Raw genomic sequence first — 22673 nt, 5'->3', positions numbered from 1 at the left:
CCGTTCCCAGTTTCCTGGGAATTACAACAGTTTAATTCCCAGGAATGCGATTACCGGGAGCCCGGGAATGGATTCCCTAATGAGGAGTACACCCGAGGCTTTTTGGCACTTTTACTTTTACTTTTAACAATTACATGTTGTCACTAAGCAAAATGACTGTAAGCTTTGGTCTCATTTAGCAATATACTGTATTTCATGTACTATCTACAACCTTCTGAGTCTCGTCTCTGCAAAAAAAAAAAAAATAAAATAAAAATAAAAAAAAAAAGACACAGGGCAGTTTTGACCCTTTAAATCCAAAGTTTTGTTGATGAGTTTTTAGAAGGAGTTTAAAAAAAAAAAACAAACACAAAAGTAACTTTTAATTGTAAACCTTATCCTTATGTTAGCTGCCATCTACAGAATATAGCTTATGTCTTGGTTATTCTTTCAAATTAAAATATTTTGGCAGTTTATCTTCTCATTATTAGAAAGTCTCATAAAGTACAGGGTACAGACGCACAAATTTTGATTGGAACAATGCCTGCACTGCCACAATGTTTGTGTCAACAAAGACACAGCCCTGAATTCAAATATACAGGTGTCTGAAGCAGCAAGCAATTCTATTACTTACACCTCAGAACTGCTGTCTACGTTCCTCCAAAAAAAAGTCTCTGGTCTTCTAAATCAGCAATGGTGGTTAACAAAATGTCTGTGGTTTGAATTTTAACACAAATTATGAATTTTCATTTTTGGAGTGTTTGTTTTCAAAAAGCATTTCAGAAAGCTTTGATTTCTTCTACAAAGTGCCCATGGTCCTTTAGACGCTGGGTATTGTATTGTCTTGGTAGTATTGTTGTTATGTAATGGATATATTTGATACATAAACAGAAAGATAAGATAAAGTACGTACAATGAAAAACAGAACAGAACATAAATAATAGTGAACAACAGTTAAAAAAACTGCAAACTATAACATTAGCATGGGACCCATAACTATACATACACACACGGACAATGTACCCAATTTACATTTAGCATTCCTAAAGAAATATTGTCTCTACGCCGATGTGGCTGGCTAGTCTGAAGAATGACATGATGGGAGCATAGATTAGTCAAATATTTGTGGAGGGATTGGGGATGAAAACCCCAGTAGCATCTCTTAGCAAACAGTGGTGGAAACAGCTGGTGACTAAACATTCACATTAGGGTGAAAATGTGGAGCAGTAGTCATAATGGTCTCCAGTTCTGCTAGCATCTTTTTTCCTGCCACTGTCTCTAGCGAGTCCTTGAGTAATACACTGTGGTGTTGTGGGTCCACAGCTCTCTCAGCAAAGGCCAGTTTTTTTTAAATAAATTATCACCGTGCTTGCGGCTTAACAAGGGGGCGTGGTGGCAGTAGCGGATCTCAGGGCAATCTACGGTGTGGGCGTTTCTCACCTAGTGCACAGGCGAGGGACTTCCCACATTGGTGGTTGTTCCTGGGGCTGCTAATGTGCTGCAGCTGCTATGGCCCCCCTCAATATATAGAAGTGCGAGTCAGCTTTGAGAAAAAAAGAGAGATGAACAAGAAAAGAGAAGGAAACAGAGGTTGCAGGAGGAAGCAGTGAGTGAGAAAACCGGTGCGAGAGCAGGCTCGTGGCATCTAAGTAGGTAGCCTGGGTGTTTGGATGAAACCCAGGTGGCAGTCGTAGTAGTGTTCACTCCCGCTGAGTGAACGAGTAGCGGGAGTGACCAATGTAGGGCGAATGGCTGCACAAGACCGGGAAGGCAGCGGGAGTTGGGAGATTTGGTGATGGATTCCACAGCGTGTGCGTCCTGGCCGTTCTCGTGAGAACCAAGTCTTGGGCCTAGGATGAGTGCGCGACCGAAGCCAGGAATCGGAAGGCCTCCAGACCCGTGTGTTTGATGAATGAAGGACAGCTGCAGAGAGAGCATCTCGCCTGTTGCAGAGCCCAAACGGGAGAAGCAGGTGAGACGCTAGTGTAAAAGAAGCACTGGGCTTGACATTGATTTTTAAAAGACTGCTTCCAGCAACGTTTTAACCTCATTTTAAAGGATTGTTTTCGTATTGATTTTAAAGCTCCACGTTTGTTGTATGGATTGTTTATTTAATGACTCTTTTGATGAAGCACTGCACTTTAATTGAACACTTTGTTTTTGTTGGATTATAAATAAAAGCACTTTTGCACTTTTATACACCATCCCCTTGTTCCATTGTTATTGCCTCACTGCCTAGCTCATCGGTAACATTACCGACAGTGTAGGGTTCAAGGGCTCCCGGACAGCAGATAGGAGCATGGAGCAGAACCCGCATCGTCACATACACCTGGCCTTCATTATTAGTTTATCCACGCAACCGGCATCCACTGAAATGATGTCACCCTCCCAAATAACTACAGCATGAAACACCACTGTTGAATAAAATAAAATCTGTCCTTTAATAGAGGCAGACTGAAGCATAAGTTGTTATTTACAAATGCACGGCACAGCTAAGCCCGGTCATCAGAATTTTCAAAGTTGTCATGTTAGGAAAGAAAAAAAAACTATGGTAACACTTTAGCTTAGGTACTGCTAAAAGGCATTGATTACTCATTTTCTGTTATGTAACAAGGCTTTAATATACACCTGTTTGGGTCTTCATAATACTTACAAAGCATCAGTAAAGTGTTTATCCATTTCTGCAATGTGACCTACTAACAAAACATCACTTTGGAGTGGTCTGAGGGGGTTTAACTGAGACACATTTCTCTTGATATTACACATTCAGTATGAGACCTGTGAATCCTTCACATTAACAAGCCATCTAGTGATGTTTTATAAGTGTAATAAATATCAAAAAAAGCCCATCAGTAAATGATTAGTAATAGAATATAGTATAAAAATCCCAAAAAATGGGCTGCAGAATTTTATGAAATCTGTAAAATAGCCAAAAGGAGCATGTACTTCTAATAATAAATGAAAATAAGAACAGTTTTACTTAGCATGCACTGATAATGATATTAAGAAATAAATGAGAAATCATGATCTAAACACTAAGGATGTGGGTTTCATCAGGATAAATTTAATAGCTAACGCTTTGACAGCCAATTCAAGTTTACTAGACATCAGGAACAGAGAAGAGCAATTTTATCTTAAAATAAAAAGATTTTCTGAATGGGATTTAGGCCACAAAACACAAAATGAAGTATATACAACAATAAGTAAAACTGAACACTTAATTTTTAATTGTGTTAAGATTCCAAGTATGAATATTTAATTTAACTTGCATTAAATGCAGATGATCCCTGTAGGTGCTCCAGTGAAAACTGTCGGCTATATTTGGGCAAGGAATGTGCTGTGCTGCTGTCATTCAACATCAAAGGCCTGCAAAAGAACAAATAAAAACATGTATTGTGCATCCATAGCAACAAATTTGTGAGCCATGAAAAGTTATTAATAGAAAACACTTTCACTTTTGAGATCTGCAAGATAATTTATAACAAATACTTTACTAAAGTGACTTCAATTCAAATAATCAAACAGTAACAGATAACAACCTTCAAGAACGATTAATGGTAATGTTTTTAAGAATATGGATTTTATGAATAACTTGCAGGTTGTCAATTTTACTTCTTCACTCAGAAAGCATTGCAAAATATTCAATGTGTACTTTGTTCTGATGCAAGGACAATAATATGACCATCCAAATTCTAGTTCCATCATATTGGCATCAATTTCTTTTCAAAAAAATGATCTGAGATTCAAGCAATACAAATTCAAACACATTCTTTATATATAATACGCTACTGTGGTGGTCCGTTTGTCTGTCCAGGATTTTAAATCACCTGTAGCTCGCAAAACCGTTTGACCTATTGACCTGAAATTTGGTAAACATATACTACGTGACGTCTACTATCCGCTTTTGGGGTGATGATTGACCGCCAATGTTATTCCACTTTTTACTTTTATTTTATTGTAGAATCAGCTCTCAGTAGCGGCCAGCAGGATGCCGCATGCGTACGGACGCCGCTCACATCCCTACCACCTTCGACGTCACTTCCTCTACCTCTTAATATCTTAAATCATTCTTGAGTGCCAGCTTAAGTGAAAAATTAAAGAAAACGTACTAAGTAATTGCAACACACACACTGACTTAATCAGTTATAATACAAAAAGATGCCGACGGAGGAAGAGAAGAAGCGGGCCACTAGGGAGGAGAAAAGAAGAGCTGCTCAGGAAGCAGCAAGCGCATCAACCTCTGAGCAAACGAATGTTAAACGTACAGAGAAAGAGGATGAAAACTACGAATGCTCAAGTCAAGTGTAGTTGTGCAGTGTGCCGTTACTGGTATAAACATAAGTCTACAAGAGACAATTCATAATATAATTAGACATTCACAAATTTGAGAACATATTCTCAGTTATACAAGCACCTCATTATACATTCTTAAAATCCAAGGCAAAAAAAACCTTAATATTAAATTCTAATTAGCAAAGTTTTTATTTTCTAAAAATTCTTATTATGTGTGATCCAATTATTTAGATGTAACTATAACGCATATCAAAAAAAGGAAAAAGCATAGAAAATGTACATTTATGAACACTGCAATTTAACACTGGATTAATATTTAGAAGGACAAATACAAATACGATACTGGAAAAATATTTATATCTGGGGAGACAATACAACTCAGTACTTGTTTACAATTGATACCCAATTCCTAGGTGATGGTGTTTGTAAAAGACTCCAGAGATCATTGAACTATACACTTTTCTGTCATAACATGATTACAGCTTGCCTGAAGAAGGGGCCCAAGTTCCCTCTAAAGCTTGCATATTGTAATCTTTCTAGTTAGCCAATAAAAGGTGTAATTTTGCTTAACCTCTCACTACATCCATAATGGCTAACACGGTACAATACCCTACTACTATGGTCATAACATAAAGTAGATACTTCAGTGATACTTATCAAATAGCAGCACTTTTTAACTTTTAAGATTACAGTCACTTCTATTTAGCTATCCTAAGAGCACAAAAAAAAAAATCATATACAGCATAACTGCATACTGTACATAAGACTTCTAAAAACACAAAAAACAATGATGCCCATGAGAAATAATTATCTGAAGGAGTTGTTTTTAACAGTCTTCTGTCACTAAAACAGGTTATTTCCCAGTTCAAGGGAACCACATCAAAAATAATGTATACATTTAAAAAGTTTACTATATATAAAAACACTTAATAGCTGCAGTTTTTATAACTAAACAGTGTAATTAGGGTATAAAAATACACAGCTGGTAGCATCATTAACTCAATGCCTTAGGAGATAAAAGATTTGTAAATGTAGCTACATAAAAGAGATGTTAGACTAATTTTACAATAAATGTAATTACTTGCTTTATCAAAAACTAGCTGTGCTACCCATCTAAGACGGGTTGAAATCGAAGCAGTCAATACAGACATCAGGATTAGTGTTTGCAGTACATCCTGCAATGCACATGTCTCTGTTAATATGCCATTTGGTACGAGATTTTTAAAAGTAATGGTAGTGTTTTGTGATGTGCCATCTATCGGAATGAGAACCAGAAGGACACACAGACATCCTTTTATTATTAATAGCAAAATACCCGAGCTGCGCAGCGGAGAGGTAGTGTGTTAAAGAAGTTATGAAAAAGAAAACATTTTAAAAATAACGTAACATGATTGTCAATGTAATTATTTTGTGACTGTTATGAGTGTTGCTGTCATCAAGGATTTGATTATCATTATTTGTTTCAATCAGGTTTGTATTTGGAGGATGTGTTGTGTTCAAGTTACATTCCGTGTTTGTCTAGTCAATACCTGACCATCTCATCTTTGTTGTCAACCGTTGTAAAGATAACCGGTTTCATTCATCGAAGTGATCACTACCCAAAATCGGTACTCGTGAATCAAAGATGTTCAACAGGCATTCCCGGTATTAAGTTGTGGATTTGCCTGCGAATATTTAACAGCAGCGTGTCTATGAATGTAAAAAAGTTTTTCTCGCACTTTTGCTGAGTTTGTGCCAAAGACTATTCTATCCCTGACCATCTCATCTTCGTTTGCATAAGCACAGTCCATCACCAGCAATTTTAACTCCGTTACAAAGTGATCAAATGTCTAGTTTATACCCTGCGTCTTCTCATTAAAATTGTATCTTGAGAATATCGTATTCGTTGTAGGCATGACACGGCAGCGTGTCTATGAACTTAAACTTAAGGTTTACACCGTGCTTTGTTTCTGCAGTTGCCGCACTTATGAATATGCTTGTATGCATCACTCACTTCATATTCTTTTGCTGCCTTCTTAATTGTAAAATGCGTTTTTTGTTCAGCGCTCTTTGGAGCGCTTGCTTGTTCTCTACGTACTGCGTTCACAGTCAGTTCACGTGAGCCGCTCGGAGTACATGCATCGAAGGTTCTCAGCTGTGCTTGTGCTATGTCGTGTGATCTTGCGATGTCCACGGCTTTATTTAATGTTAGCTAAGCCAAATTTCAGCCTTCTACCTACATGGGAAGTTGGAGAATTAGTGATGAGTCAGTCAGTCAGTGAGGGCTTTCTTTTAATTAGTATAGACAAGGTGAATTAACAATGAAGCTTGCTTTTTTGGATAGTGCTGTTGAAAATATTTCATACTTTAAGTTGAGAGAGCTGAGGGAGAGATCTGTAGGTGCCTCCCTACAGTTCATTAGTCTCTTGGTCATTTCAACACTGATTTTAACTGTTTCGGTATTTGTTACAGATGCTGTAGTAGTTAGACAACTCAACATTGGATAGAATCTCATTAGTTTGAGTTCTATTTTTATGGTAGTTATATAACACAAGTAAAAGTTTACATATAAAAACTGACAAGAATCAAGGAGTGTGGCTGGCATACATAACATTGTGTCCCCTACTAGTGTTGAAATAAAAAAACTGTCCAATGGACCTGCTGTTTACTGTGTTCAAACAAAACGATTAAGCATGGCTGGTATCATTCTGCTGGGTCAATATGGCAAATAAGTTCAGCATGCAAAAACATTAGGTTACCCAAGAAAAGTTTTTTTGATTTTTTTTTTTTTTTTACCCCAATATTTTAGATTCAGATTTGTGAGGAAGTGACTATCCAAACCAGGTATGCTAGTGGTGCTGTTTAACAAATTTAGGGAGTCCTTGAGGAGAAATATGGAAATAGTTAAGCCAACAACCTTTGACAAATATTAAAACCATTGAGGTTTTAAACAAATACACTTACATGAGCTGCTGCAGCAAAAAAAAAAAAAATTCTTCCTGAAAGGCAACAAGCAAAAGTGACAATAGCAGACATATGTAGAGCATAGACCACTCCCAGTGTATCGTAAGAGTTCAAAATGTACACTAATGCCTCACTGCAGCCTTCTGTAAAGGCCATGTCATGTTCTGAGGTGCATTTCAGTCAATGGTGTCAGGATCTGGTCAAGACAGATGGAATGATAACTGCATGCAAGGCCTTTAGAAGAGTGACACACTGGCAAAAACATCACGCAAAACTGACGCTATGTCTTAGGAATGGGAAAAAGAAGAAGTGACCATAGTCAGAAAAACAGAGTTACAGCAAATATTTACTTTAATAAGGCACAGGACATTCTTGTTACTATTTATGGCATTAATGTTTTTGTTTATTCGAATGTTACATATCGTTTTTATAAACAAAAAAATAATGGTCTGGACAACTAGCTTTCAAAAATATTTTAATAATTTATCTAAAATTTTGCACAGTAATGTGTATACAGTTTTAATGAAATAATTATTTAAGGGGGACAATGGTGCAGCAACACAAACCCTACATCAACACCAAAGAGCACCACGCTAAATAAACAGATAAAAAAAAAAATACTACAATTTGTCAACCACCTTTCACAACCATGAACAGGCTGAGCAGTTGGGAATGGATGAAAGTATTTCTACTAAGCTAAATTAGAACAGAAAGTGAAATGAAAAATGTCCACACAGAACAGCTAAAGTACTTACAGTTTTCTTTTCACTCCCAAAACTCTGTTAGATTGTACCAGTGAAATAAGAAACTGTAGAAGCTGTGAAAAAGAAAGAGTTCTGAATTAAAAATGTCTTTCAAGAATGTAAAAAAAAAAAAGGATGAAGGTTATAAGGAGCTTAAATTTGCTAAGAATCAAAAGGCACAGGGTTTAAAAAATATCCATTGCTTACTCTGGAACACACAAATTAAGCTATTGGTTAATTAAGATTTACTCACAAAATCACAGCTAACCAAATATATTTGCTTAGATGCAAGTCAAGCAATATTGCCGACCGATTAGGCAATTATTAATTATACACAATACATCACTGAACACTGCTCATGAAATGCACACTTCTCTCCAAATAGTGGATAGTCACAGAAAGCTACATTCTTCTAAAGGACACAGAATCATTGTATTCTGTGCCACTAACTGAAAGATAGCAATTTTTCATGTTAAAAATTACAAATGGATATTTGTGCAACATATTTAATGCATCCCTTAAACAAGAGCTCAACATTTTCACTTTAATTTGCCTGTCTGATTAGTAACACTCCAAATTTTCAACTTTTACAAACTTGCAAACACTAGAATAGACAACAACAAATGTCTTTTGTTGAGCTGAATTAAACATGACAAATAAAAAACCCAGAGAATATTCTGCTGGCTCAGGTATTATATCCAACAAGTTTACAGAAGAACCAGGTTTACTTTGTCTTTTCCTCAACAAAGCTAGCTTGGTCTTCTTAAAAGGAAGCACATTTTGGAATAAATGTTAAGTACAGCACATCCTTACCTTATTGACAACTTTCTGTTGTTGAGCATGCTTCTGTCTAAGGCTAGCAACCTCTCTCCACAATGCTTCATTCTCACTGTGTGAAAACACAACCGAAATCATGATTTGTTTCTTTAGACTTAAATACCAGAATGTTAAAAGCAGAAGCTTCAATTTATAATTTAGGGTAAAATATGATTAACCAAAATGATGAGGAAAAAAATGCAATATTAAAAACTGCAGTAAACGAAATTCACAAATCTACTTTTGGATAATTTGCACTAAGAATGAAGTTGCTCTGTAATCTGTTCTTTTCATCTACACATCGAAATTGTATTATAAAAAGTTGCAAAAATGTCTCTCTCAGTGCATAGGCCATACTGTATTAGGAAAACGCAAGACAAAAAAAGCTTTGTGAACACAAGAATATCTGTACTGAAGTTCCTACCTAATTTGTTTTCAATTCATTTTTGTTCAGAATCACAATATTCTCAGTTTATTTTATATATAAGTATTCTGAATTTGCTGATATTATTGCTGCTCTATAAAAAAAAAAATAAAGAAAAAAAGCACAAGAAATGTGCAGAACAACATTCAGAAATGTTATAGCCAAGTTATACGGAAGAGCAAGTGGTTATTTGAGTTATTGTTATCTTTCTATCAGCTTGAACCAGTCTGCCACTTGCTGGATATTTTCCCTTTTTGGGCTATTTTATGTAAACCCCAGAGATGGTTCTGCACGAAAATGTGAAAATCCCAGTAGATCAGCAGTTTCTGAAGTACACAAAGCAGCCCGACTGGCACCAGAAACCTTGCCACATTCAAAGTTACTAAAATTACCTTTCTTCCTGATTTTGATGCTTGGTTTGAATTTAATGCAGTTTTTCTTGATAATGTCTACATGCCTAAAAGCACTGAGCTGCTGACATGCGATTGGCTCATTTGAGATTTACGTTAACAAGCAGCTGAACAGGTGAACATAATAAAGTGGCCTGTGAGTGAGTGAAATCAAACAAACAAATAATGAAAACATGACAGTGTACCAAGTATGGAACATTTTTACACGCAGATGTGGACTTGGGCTTTGTTCAGACCAAACAACTTATGCATTAGTCAGTCACTAAATTAGAGATTTCATCACCAATGTTTTGAAAACAATAGTCATCCTTTATTTCCAAGCTTGGAAGGCTTGTTAGCACTGACATTTTATCAGATGTTCAAATCCTGCACCACAAGTCACTGTAGTTGTGTAATGTGCACCCATGCCCATTGCATTTTCTTTAGCAGGGCTGAAGTTTAAAAGCGTTATCATTAAATCCATGGGCTGAAGTTTAAAAGCGTTATCATTAAATCCATGGTGTATTTCATTTTCCCCATAAAATCTACCACACAATTATTTGTGGAAGATGCACTGAGACAACATTGAAAAAAGTTAATAGCAGTTAGCCTGCTTACCAGGCTCTTGTGTTTCACAACCATAGAGAGATCTATCTTTTTAACAGACTTGATTCTGACCATATACAAATTCCCCAAACCCCGAAGTACTATGGATCAATTCATTAGAAGTTATTTTGCCAGTCACACACACATGTATGGGGAGTAAACAAAGCGGCTCTCCCTAATAATAAGCCTTTCCATTAGAAAGTCTCACAAACACTGACAGCTGCTCTATTGCGGTGCTGTCAACACACAAGTCAGTGACATGAAATCTCCTAGATTCATCATTTGCGTAGGATGACCACAGACCAGATCAGAGTACTCTAGTGGCTGGTTGTTGCCTATGAGCGGTGTTCGAATCCCTTGATAGAAATCATCAAATTAGAAAATTTGCCACAGATGCAGATTTATAAAAGTGGTAGAATTGACAGCAGCAAACAGAAAGGTTCAGGTGTATCTAGTTAAGAGGAATAACTCAAACTAAAACTCCCACTCTCAAATCTAGAAAGACACATCTTCTGGATGTTAACTAGTTTTACTCTGGCCAGTAAAATGCAGCATCCTCATAGATATGCCAGAGTGAGACTAAAAACTGCAGACGCTACTGCCAGAAAAGCTCCAGTCTCAGAGACTGTTAAGATAGAAGAAAGGATACAGAGGTCTGAAACATTTCTCTCAAAGGATTAAAGATTTAGATGTAAATGAAGATAAACAGATTGATTTTTTTTTACTTTTCAATATGGTGTTTGTAGCATGTAATAAAGGTGACAAAAGACAAAAAAAAGTGTTTTTAAACGGCGTTATTTATAAATGGGAGTTTGAGGTTGTTCCAAAATGGGAAACAGAAGGGGGGATCAAATGCTACTGCTAACTCATTTTAAAAGCTTCAGCAGTTTTTAAAGATGGCTATAAATTTTTAATACACAACTGCCTCAAGAGGTCTGTCAAATATCAGTTTCATTACTTTTGCATGCAACAGGAAGCAAATATGACGTGCACTGTAAAACAGGATTTGCTACTAAAAGTTTACTTTTTTAACTTCTATTACTTTGAAACTGAAATTTAGCAGATGAACAATTTAAAAAGAAATCAAATAACCAATATTTTGGTAGCTGTACGAAAGATGCACTTTACAAACTTATAACTTAAAATGATTACAGGGCCATGGGGTAGATGACATCAGTTTCAAAACTGAATGCTCAGAATTTTAAAATGTCCACAAAGGTTTCAGTAGGTTTTAAACATTGCATCAGATACTAAATTTTTTCGAGCTGACACTCGAATGGAACAGAACCTTGATACATACATGCCATTATGACACGTGAGTTGATGCCTTGCACCCAAAAGATGAGGCTGAGTCTAAGGATTTCAGGAAAATCAGCTTTACTCAACTCGAAACAGGAACAGCAAGGTAATTTACTGCAGCGGGAGCTACCACTCTACTACACATAGACACAGCAAATGGGCAAGGCCGGGGCCAGGTCAGTGGCCAAGTTATAACGCTTCCTGCATCATCCATCAGGTGACAGACATATTGCACACAGAGAGATGGTGAGCTTGCCGTTGCCTCTGTGATGCTGAAAACCGGTGAGGTGCTGCGAACGCTGAACACCCGTAGTTGCCTCGGTGACGAAAAAGCAGACCTTGACAGACATGTCAAACGCATATCGGCTCATTGCCTTGTTGCGGAAGGTCTCAAAAGAGTTCAAAAAACCTCACACCATATATAATACACTTATACATAAACATACATTTATACCTTAATAAAAAGATGAGGGTCTGTGTATTTGTCCATTTGCAATGGTTCTATCATTCCAATAAACAGCGCAATAGAATTCTTTGACAAAATCCCATACTAAATGGCATATAACAGAGGCATATGCATTGGATGTGTTATTCCAACAGATGGTACAACACAAACATTTATAGTAATACATTTATTAGAACGACTGTGATACGCCACTTGTTGGAATGAAAAATACACTGGATTTTACTACATGCATTATGAAACACTTTATAATGGATGCTGAACTGCAAACATTGACACTATGGTCTATGTTGGTTATTTAGATTCAACCACTCTTAGACTGGCAGCATAGCTGGTAAATGTTTATATACTGTATGCACACACAGATTAACAATATAGGGACTTCAGTGAAAGTCACATCTGCTTGAGAGCATAGGAAGATTGTTGGAATAAAGGTTCAGAGACAATTAACACAAAGGCAGCCTAGCCTACTCATAACAGTTCACAATGGAAACAATTTTCTTATCTATTATGCTATTTAATGATCTATAAATCTATAAAAAAAATCTGTCACTGTTTTACCAATTAAAATGTATTTCTAACCAGGTGTTATTTTTTTACAGTATGTACTTCAGAGAGTACTGAGTTACAGTACATCTTGATTAAGCTTTTATTTTATACCATTAAATAAATGTAGTACAGTACTTCAATAGCAATGTAACTCTAAGTAACCCAAAGAAAGGTATAATTCTACAGTATAATCATTTTATACTGTTTCATCATCTCTTTTGAATGATGAATTACAGCATGCAATGCCTTAAGCTCCTACATACTGTGCTTCCCCGAAAGTAAGGCCTACCCCTAAATTAAGACCTAGCAGTAATTTCTGATGTACCGCTAATATAAGCCCTCCCCCGAAAATAAGACCTACCGCTAATCTGCCATTTTTGCATCCGTCCTGAGAGCTGCCGTATTTAGCCTAAAAGCTGCCCTGGTTACACTTGACATTGCAATAAACAAGCCATTCAAGGACCATTTGCGAATAGAAGTCAATGATTACATTGAAAACAGAATGGATAGAAATCAGCTTTGTGAAGCCTAAGCTGCAAGAGGTGGTGACTTGGGTGAAGAATACAGGAGATAAAATCACTGAAAGCTGTGTTGCCAATGCACTACGAGCAGGTTACCTGGACAAGAAGTGTTCATTTAAGGAGAGTAGTTTTGCTGCATATGAGAGATTGCGGCCATTAATTCTAAAGGAATTAGAGTCAAAAGAAATCCAGGAAGGAATTGCAGGTTCAGATATGGAGATTTATGATGATATGACTGTATTTGAATAAATGTTGAATCAGATAACATACGGTAGTTTGTATAACATGAATACAAGTTGATTGTTAAACCAGAGTTAACATAGGAGGGGGCGTCCAAGGGAGTCCGTGATACCAATAACGCTGCGCTGGCCGGCGCTTTTGTGGTGCACGTTTTTCCTGCTGTGGTGGGTGTGTGGAACAGCTTTCTTTTCTTCTTCTTGTTGTTTGTGTTCGGCGTGTGGGTGTGGGTTTTGTTTCCTGCTGGGGAGGGGTGCTGCATTTCACCTTTTTTAAGGCGAGAAAAATCTTTTCTCGTTTGGGAAGGGGTGAGGTGCAGCGGGTTCGCAGCTGCGCACTCGCCACAGGGATCAATAACGACAAGAGACGGAGTTCAAACTTGGGGCACTACCTCGGACTAAGTTGTTCTGTGCGTGCCTGCCGTGGCAGGGGAGGTGTGTGCTCCGGGGGCTCCATCCAGCACGGTGCTACTGCAGATTATTTTGGGTACCCCCTCGTACAGTAGTTTGTAGAACATGAATACCGTACATGTTGATTTGACTGTTGAACAGGCGTTAACGTACCAGTAGTTTGTACCGTGTAATTGTTGAACTGGAATAAATGTACTTTACTTTTTTGAACTTCAATAAAAATAAGACCTATCTGAAAATAAGCCCTAGTGCATTTTTTGGACCTAAAATTAATGGAGACACTGTCTTATTTTCAGGGAAACACGGTACTATCTGCACCTGTCCCTATAAAGCAATCAACATTAGACTGCATGGATGTTTATGACAGAATACAAATGTTATGTGGTTTAAGGAGACGCAGAGTTTCCTGCACAGACTGGTTTTTATACGATTAAATTTGTACTATAAAGTGGTCAGACAAGGGAAATTAATACAATGCTCTTAAAATGATGAAATTACATTAACATTTACTAACACAAAGTTATCTTGCCAGAGAGAAAACAGAAAAAACCTTTGTTTATAATCTTGCTTGGAAAAAGAAAAAAAAAAAGCCAAGACCAGAAATATTCATACTGTTAGATACTTTTGAGATTTCGAACAAGCTTAACACTGTTAGCTACAGTGAAAATGGCAGGTGTAGGAAACACTGAAACTGTATCAGTTCGGAAAAACAGATGGTTTACAGCCTGCCTACTCTGCAGCCATATACAGCAACTTACACACAACAGCTGTGGAACCAAGACATCACTGTGAAGCAATTTTTCTTTATTTAGGTCAGTGAGTAATTTGCTCTTTAAAACATACTGCAAATAAAACATCACTGACTTAGCAAATCCTGCCGATACTATAATTAAAAATTAATTTGTGACTCTGTATTAAAGTACAACTCACATTTACAAAATAATGTGAGTAAAGCCAATAAGCATATTTATAATCTGATGAGTGTAGATAAAGAAAAAGTGAAAAAATAAAATGTAAAGACAAAAGCTGTAGGACTGTTTTTAGGGAGACCAAAAAAAAAAAAAAAACACAAAAAGGTCACAGTTATTTGGTCATTGCAAGAGTTAAGCAACACATGACACAAAGGATAAGCAACGTTTAAACCTGCATGGGTGTTTCCCTTGAGTAATTTTGTTTTGTCCAACAGACCCAAAGTTTATGTTACATTAACTGGATCTTCTAAACTGGTTCCATGTGAGCATTTTGGTCAGCTGCTCCTGTGAAGGACTGGTGTCTTGTCTGGATATTTCCAGGATAGGCTCCAGTTTCCCACAATCCAAAACTAGAACAAGGTGGTTTAAGAATTTGATTTTATTTTATTGAACATTTATCATGGAACCTCAAGAAGATTAGACAAGAAGGGTAAGTCACCCTAGAATAAACTACCCCAATAATAAAATATCCTAAAACATTTCCCACACCAGTACTAATGGGTTTCACAGGAAAATGATCCATCATACCTCTATTTACAAATTTCCTGATTATTTGCTAATGTGTGAAAAAAAGCCCTTTCCCATTATGATAGGAGGAGCCACCTACTGTAGTCCACATGCAAAATAAAATTTTAGACACGCAAAACACTAAAAAAAAATAAAATAAAATAAAAATAAAACAACTACATTGTAGGATATAGAAAAACAAGGAAGACGAGTGGGCAAAGGTAATTACAAAGTACTCCCTTTGCTGCTCTTGAATAGTTTAGTGATATGGAGACTAAGCCATTGCACTCAGTTGCAACCAAGCTAAATTCAAGACATACTAAGCATTCATTTATGATCTTTTTTGTGTGTGTATGTATCGTTTCAACAAATTCTACAATGGTCATACTAGCCAAAAATTAAGATTCAAAACTTCTTTCTAAAAGTAGGTATACATTTGAACAATTCTGTTGTGGTACATAAAACAAAAGACATCAGATAGACAAGCCTCTCTTCTGATAACAAGCTCCAAAACATACATGGTTCCTTACTTGATTTTGTTTCGTTACATACACTATACTGTATATATTTTTTTTCTGTCCTCCCTGGCCATCGGATCTTACTCTTATTCTATGTTAATTAATGTTGACTTATTTTCTTACTGTGTCTTTTATTTTTCTATTCTTCATTATGTAAAGCACTTTGAGCTACATTTTTTGTATGAAAATGTGTTATATAAATAAATGTTGTTGTTATACATCTGGGTTTATTATCACTGGGTGTCCACACCTGAGCACAGACAGCCTGCCTCAGCAGCTTAAGACAAAAATCAAACCAGCTGGATTTTGTTGAGACAAATTGGGCAATAGTTAGAGTGAATCACTGGGTAGTAAGATTATGCGACTGGTGGGTATGGGTCCATGCCATGACTGCCTCAGACTCACTAATATTATCCTATGGCTGAAAATTGTTAGTAAAGTTATATGAAATGGACCTTAAGACATGTACCTGGGTTTCCTCCTGTAGGGTAGTAGAGTGTTTATTTGAGTAGTATGATTATCCACTGTGGTGGTAACTCTATGCCAGTAAAATATTACAAGTACTGTTTTAATGGCCTTATAATTATAAACTTAAATTTCATTTTACTAGGATGTTAAAAAAAAAAACATTAAAAAAAAAAAACAAACCCTAAAGTCTATTACAATGAAAAAAATATTGGATTCTTCTTAATATCAACTATATTTTTAAGTATAACTTTGAATAACTTTCACTATAAAATAAAAAGATACCAATAATTTGGTAACCCTTACTGTTTCATAGCTATAAGCTTGGAATCCATACTTTCTTGTTTCCCTCTTAAGAGATGAACATCAGTCAGTATTTTACTGATATCATCCTGCCGCACTTTGACATCTTCATGCTTTATGTTTGACACCTAGAAAAAAAAAACAATTGAAAATGAACCGACCTAACTATAATATGTCAATGAAAATGTAAATTTCCAAACTTTAAATTTCATTTAAACTTGCCAATTTCAAAATATGTAATTAGTATAGTACAGATGCATCTCAAAAAAATCAAACATTAAAACAGAAAAAGGCTTGAAAAATTTAACTTTAAGTGTAATGAATATATCATATGTGAAGGTTTACCTTTTTGAAATTAATAATGAAAACAAACAAGCTTTTTCACAATATTCTATTTTTTGAGATGCACAATAATGAAACAATTGCTAGCATCCAGTCTTAAATTTCTCCTGTAAGAAATTTCAAAAACAAATTACACACTATTAAATAAAATAGTAAAAACTTCCCTGAGTATTCTTAAGTAAATATAATTTGATTATTTCCTTTATATTACATCCTGCTCTGTATTCTCTAAATATTTAGTATTTTATTAATGAATACAGTTATAGGGAGGATTTCAACATATTTACAGTGAAAAATTCAGAGAAATATGTTTGTCCTTTTCTTTGTATTTTGTTTCCCTGTACTGTTCTCAAAACGTTACCTTCTTTTTGACTGTTCTTGCTTCCAAAACAATGAAAGGGCTAGCTTGGTACTGTATTAATCTTGTGGAATCTTAGCAGTCTCAATACCAAAAGTTCATCCCATTTTTTTCTTTCTGAATTTGCTGCATCTTCTCAAAATTTCTTATTAATGTAGCTTTGTAAATGTACCTCTGGCCAAAACATTTTGAAGCTTTTATGTATGATTACTAAATCTGGAATCTTTCAAAACTCTATGTTTGGATCCAAGTTTACTTCAAAATATTAAAAAGAAAATCTCCTTTTAGAAAGTCAATAATACAGTACAAAAGACAGCACAATAATGCTTTGTACTTAATCTTGCTCCATACTTACAAATTAAAAACACAATAGGCACACACATCAACACTCAAAACAAATTTAACTAAAAACAAAAACATATTGAGCATTTAGAGTAAATGCCTTCATATTATTATCATTATTAACAAGTGGCATTAGCAGATAACACATTGACCTTTTGAGAACTTACATTGGTGACTTTTCTCTTTATATTCTCTAGAAGATGCTCCTGGCCCCTGACAAAATATGGATGCTGAAATTCTGTATCATCCTTTTCTGGCTTTACTAATCCACCCTGTTCAATATGGACCACTTTTCGGAAGCCATCTGTTTACATATTGGGGGAAAAAAAATAAACTAGATTTAACAGTATGCGTTGATTTCAGATCTACTGGAGGAATTTAAACTATTATAAAACCTGAACCTTTAAATACAAATCATGTCATACTACCATGAGCAATTAATTTCCCAATTTGTTTTAGAAGAAGCCAAGCCCAGTTTACAATAAACATGAAGTAGCTCAGGCCACACCACCACACTTCCATATAATAAAACTTTAAGGAATGAATAACAGATTCTTATTTTACCACAGAAATCATTTTTAATCATTTGTTAGAATGCAAATCACTTGATAACATGCTATAATAAGGTGGGAAAAAAACTTTAAATTATTTTACACCATATATGTGGTTGGTCACTTAATTGAAAATAAGAAATTGTCAGAAAATAAACTACCGTATGTAAGGCATTTGGCTAAAATCACAACAGCTTTGGCAGTTTCTCATTCTGAGTTTATACATTTTATACAGGAAATCAATGGATTTTATTACAGAAAGGCAAACATCAATTCAAATATGCATTCATTACACAAAGATGTATTAATTTGATAGGCATGAGACAATACACTTATTCCACAAATACAATTTATACTGTGATTCAGACTTCATGAAACAACATTCACATGATGTGATATTTTCATAATACAAAATGTGCTGAATGTTTACTGTTACTTATTATTAGTCATTATTAAATCAAAACACTGCAAAATAGGTTTATATCAGTGCAAAAATACACAAGTTTTAGAACAACATTTTATAAGCCTTTTTGTTAAAATAATTTAAATATTAGCATTAAATGCTTGCTCTGCAGTAACATAAATCATATTGCATGTGTGATTAACACACATTCAATTAAGAAGTTCACTGTACTCTGTAAATGTGACAATAAGAACCCCATAAACCTATAAAGTTTTTGCAGTGTAAAACCATCCATATTGAACTTTTTATTTTCTGAGCTAAAATCAAACATTGCTGCAGCAGTGGCTGCCCTTTTACTTCCTGCTTGAATGCCTTACTGACCCATAAGCTGAGAGTTCTCACTAGATCTATAAAGAACTTACATTTTATTTCCTTTTAAGAAAAATGAGTGTGTCAACACTCTGCATGAAGCTGAAACTTTTGAGAATAAGCCTGTGAATTCAGAGGTGCATTTATGAAAAAAAATGTTTTCCTTCACTATACCTTTTCCAACTTAATCTGCGGTACCAGCCCACTTTCTTGGTTGGTGAAATCTATGCTGTGTGATGAAAACTTTTACCTTCACACCATTGTATACAAAGCAAATAACGGTTCTGCCAAAGTCTAGTAAATCTGATACGTCTTACCTTAGTTCTAATTTTGAATCAAATTTTTAAATACCCTTCTTTTGAGAAAAGATGTTATTTGTTGCTGTGTTTCATTTCAGTCATGTAGTAATGTTGCATAGTACACATTTCACCTGAACAATATATACCTGAACAGTATTTTACATCGCAAAATTCGATACAACAAAAATTGTCTCAAGTTTATAATTTGCTAAAGTGTAGTTACAACTAAACAGTTTTAGATATCAAAGTGATTTTATACCACAGAATCAAAATACACTTTTGTATCCTCTAAATGAGGAACTAGCAATATAGGTAGATTTAAAAAATTGTTTACATCAGTTCTCTGAAGACAGTATTTAAAAAAAAATGCAATAAACCAATGCTAAAAATGAATAAATAAATGAAACCAGACTTACACATATTGAGCTGTCTCACAAAGCTAGCCATATTGTTATGCTTAAAGTACTTTGGAAGAACATCTTTAGCAAAGTGGCCTTGGTCGAAAACATGGAAGCTATTACCACTCTGAAAAAGAAGAAGAAAAAAAAAAGGAACACAGCTTTACACATGCATTGATATTGGCAGAAAAAAAGGAAAGAATTCATTTATAATCCATTTTTTTAACAGAGTATATTTTTACAACAGTAATATATACAATGAGTTATTATTTGTGAAGAAATATTTACTATTTCACCTCATGCTAAAGTATAATTCAATACTTTTGATAGAGTTCATTTTAATGCATAACACTGAGATATGAATGGGCAATACTACACAGACAAATATATAAGACATCATACTACAAAGACAGACAGACAGATTTGAACACCTCTGTTTCTCAAGTGAGATAAATTCAAAATATTATTACCTTTTCAACTATACAAAAAATAACCCAAGAAAGAAAAAAGCATAAATCCCCAATGTTCTATTAACTTTTTTAATTAATTAACAACTCATAACATAAAAAGAATTAAAATCACATTTGACCTAGTAGGATTAAACAAACATAATTGTGAATGTTACACTAGTTACATGGAATTTTCCTGGGTGGGTGGGGTGAGAAGTCAAGCAAAACGACACCTTTTATTGACTAAAAAAACAACGCGACCTAGTATTGCAGTTTTTTGATGTTGTACAGTATCGATAAAAACTGATATACTGCCATAGTTTCTTTTTTCTGCCACTGATAATACTGTAACAATTTTTACTGATACATGTCTTGGGTATGACATTAAAATTCATCCGCTCTGCAAATGGTCCTCCAGCTTGCTTGGAAAACTTGAGGTTGACGGCAGGATTGGCACTCCAGCTATCGTAAAAAACTTCACAGAGCTCTGAAACAACATACTGTACATGACTCCTTTCTGCTCTCTGTGGGAGTAGCTCTGCTGCTGCTTGAATTACGAAGGGGATGGTGGAAAAGCCCTCGGGAGCCTCATCCCCAGAAGAATCAAAACCACTGAACAGCCAATGGGGGCAGGCCTGTCAGAACTGGTGTGGTGCTGAGGCGTTGCCCGCTATGGCAGCAATCGGGTCTCAATTTAAAGAGGCCGACCCAGGTAGGAGCGGTAGACCGTCTTGTCTCTCCGGCATGATGGTTATCTTCTGCTGCAATTGGAGAAGCTTTGTAAACTCTGCATATCAGTGGCAGCACTCTCTAAGGTAGGGAGATCTGGGACTGGCCGGACCTCTGTAGGTGGGTAACTTTCACTGGTCTGGTTGCTCTGATCACTCTCAGTAATATTCAGGGAGTAGCTGTTGCTGTGGCGGATCAGCTCCTTCTGATGTTGTCCAATGTCACTCCTTTCAACAAAGGTATTATGGGATTCAGAATAAGGCACTCTTTGGGTGCCTTGTCTGTTGTCCCAGTGTATACTCCAACCGTGGCGAGTGAGTTCTCTGTGAGGGAGACATTTTATTTGCAGCTTTGCCCGGTGGTTGATAGGTGCAAGCGAGGTGACACTTTTCTAGTCATGGGTAATTTCAAAAAGAACAGTGGCACTTACATGGCTTGGCAATGAGAACTGCATTTGTCCCCATGGGTCTGGCAACTGTTGTGAAAGTGGTTTCATGTTTCTTGACTTTGCAAAAAGTAAGGAGCTGCGGATTGCTGGATCCTAATTCCAGCGCCCTGAACCACATCGTTGGATTTGGTACTCCAATGATGGTGGTACAGTGAAAGAGATCGATCACATCCTTGTGGGCAGACAGATGCAATGGCTCTTACAAAAATTGCCTTGGAGAATAAGCTGACCAAAACTGAGTGAATGTGTCAAATTTGTTTATGTTCATTTACATTTGAAAGTTGCTTGAATTTGTACTCAGGAGATTATCTATACTAATAAAAGGCAAAGCCCTCACTAACTCACTCACTCACTCACTCATCACTAATTTTCCAACTTCCCGTGTAGGTAGAAGGCTGAAATTTGGCAGGCTTATTCCTTACAGCTTACTTACAAAAGTTAAGCAGGTTTCATTTAGAAATTCTACGTGTAACGGTCATAACAGTTGACAACATTCGCCATGTTGAACTTTCTTATTCATGGCCCCATCTTCACGAAATTTGGTAGGTGGCTTCCCTGTGCTAACCGAAACCAATGTACTGCTTATTTCGGTGGTATGACGCCACTGTCAGCCGCCATGTTGAACTTTCCAATGTCACTAATTCTCCAACTTCCCATGTAGGTAGAAGGCTGAAATTTGGTACTTATTTCGGTGGTATGATGCCACTGTCGGCCGCCATACTGAACATTTCAACAGTCTTTGTTACTTATAGGCCCATCTTCAAGAAATTTGGTATGCGGGTTCCCAACGCTAACTGAATCCTACTTACGTACATATATACGTCCATAGCCTGCAGCTTGGTCACCGTGTGAGGCGGCGTTGGGTCCCCCATCCCAACGCCTCCCAGGTTGTTGGCTGCCTGCCTATATAAGGCCGTCCGTTGCTCCAGTCTGTACATTCCCTTCCTTGCTTCACCACGGGATTCACGTCTCCCTGCTGATAACTACAGACTTTTGATTTAATCCACGGCTTCTCCGCTGTTTTATTGTTCATTTATTACGATTATAGTTATTGTGTAGGTATTTTAGACTTACTTTACATTGTTCAGGTACCCATTTCCTTTATCATTCCAACCGTACCCCCATTAACATGTCTATCGAGGTGATTACCATCGATCAAAGAACTGTCACTTACCAAGTGGTTTCCATGCCCGGAGAGGGCACCTACCTTTTCCATTCTCTTTGTTACATATTGCACGGCCATATCAGGCTCACTCTTGATATCCAGAGGAACATTGTGTCTTATGTATTGAATGACTGGGATAGGTTCAAGGTGTGGACTGATGACGGTACAGGAGATACTTATTCTACACAGGAGCACTAGAAGAGTGAAATACTTAAGCCCTTCACCTATGCAACTGTATGCGAGTTGATGGCTGCCGGTGAATTGTTCGGTTGTCGCTTTCAAGTGTACCGAAATGGCCAAATATTTACACCTTTTGACAACCGCCAATGCCTCTTAAACATCTTAGATTGACAGGTGACGATTTCAGTAGTGGACACTTAGATG

General features: G+C 36.3%; 1 protein-coding gene across 2 annotated transcripts in view; it reads right to left on the bottom strand.

Annotated features, from left to right (window-relative positions):
- The window catches only part of hsf1 (heat shock transcription factor 1), a 71350-nt gene that overhangs the window by 20611 nt on the left and 28066 nt on the right, over positions 1 to 22673 (bottom strand). For both annotated transcript variants that reach the window (XM_039737399.1, XM_039737400.1), the window contains exons 2-7: positions 19517 to 19625; positions 17646 to 17782; positions 16440 to 16564; positions 8772 to 8847; positions 7971 to 8032; positions 3249 to 3345 (exon numbers count right to left, since the gene is read on the bottom strand). In XM_039737399.1, the coding sequence (XP_039593333.1) occupies positions 3249 to 3345; positions 7971 to 8032; positions 8772 to 8847; positions 16440 to 16564; positions 17646 to 17782; positions 19517 to 19625 (606 nt within the window). The remainder of the gene's footprint in view (positions 1 to 3248; positions 3346 to 7970; positions 8033 to 8771; positions 8848 to 16439; positions 16565 to 17645; positions 17783 to 19516; positions 19626 to 22673) is intronic.

Source organism: Polypterus senegalus, chromosome 15 (assembly GCF_016835505.1).
Source record: "Polypterus senegalus isolate Bchr_013 chromosome 15, ASM1683550v1, whole genome shotgun sequence".
Taxonomy (NCBI): domain Eukaryota; kingdom Metazoa; phylum Chordata; class Cladistia; order Polypteriformes; family Polypteridae; genus Polypterus; species Polypterus senegalus.
Note: the sequence above shows the minus strand (reverse complement) of the source record. Positions and strands in the feature narration are given on the sequence as shown.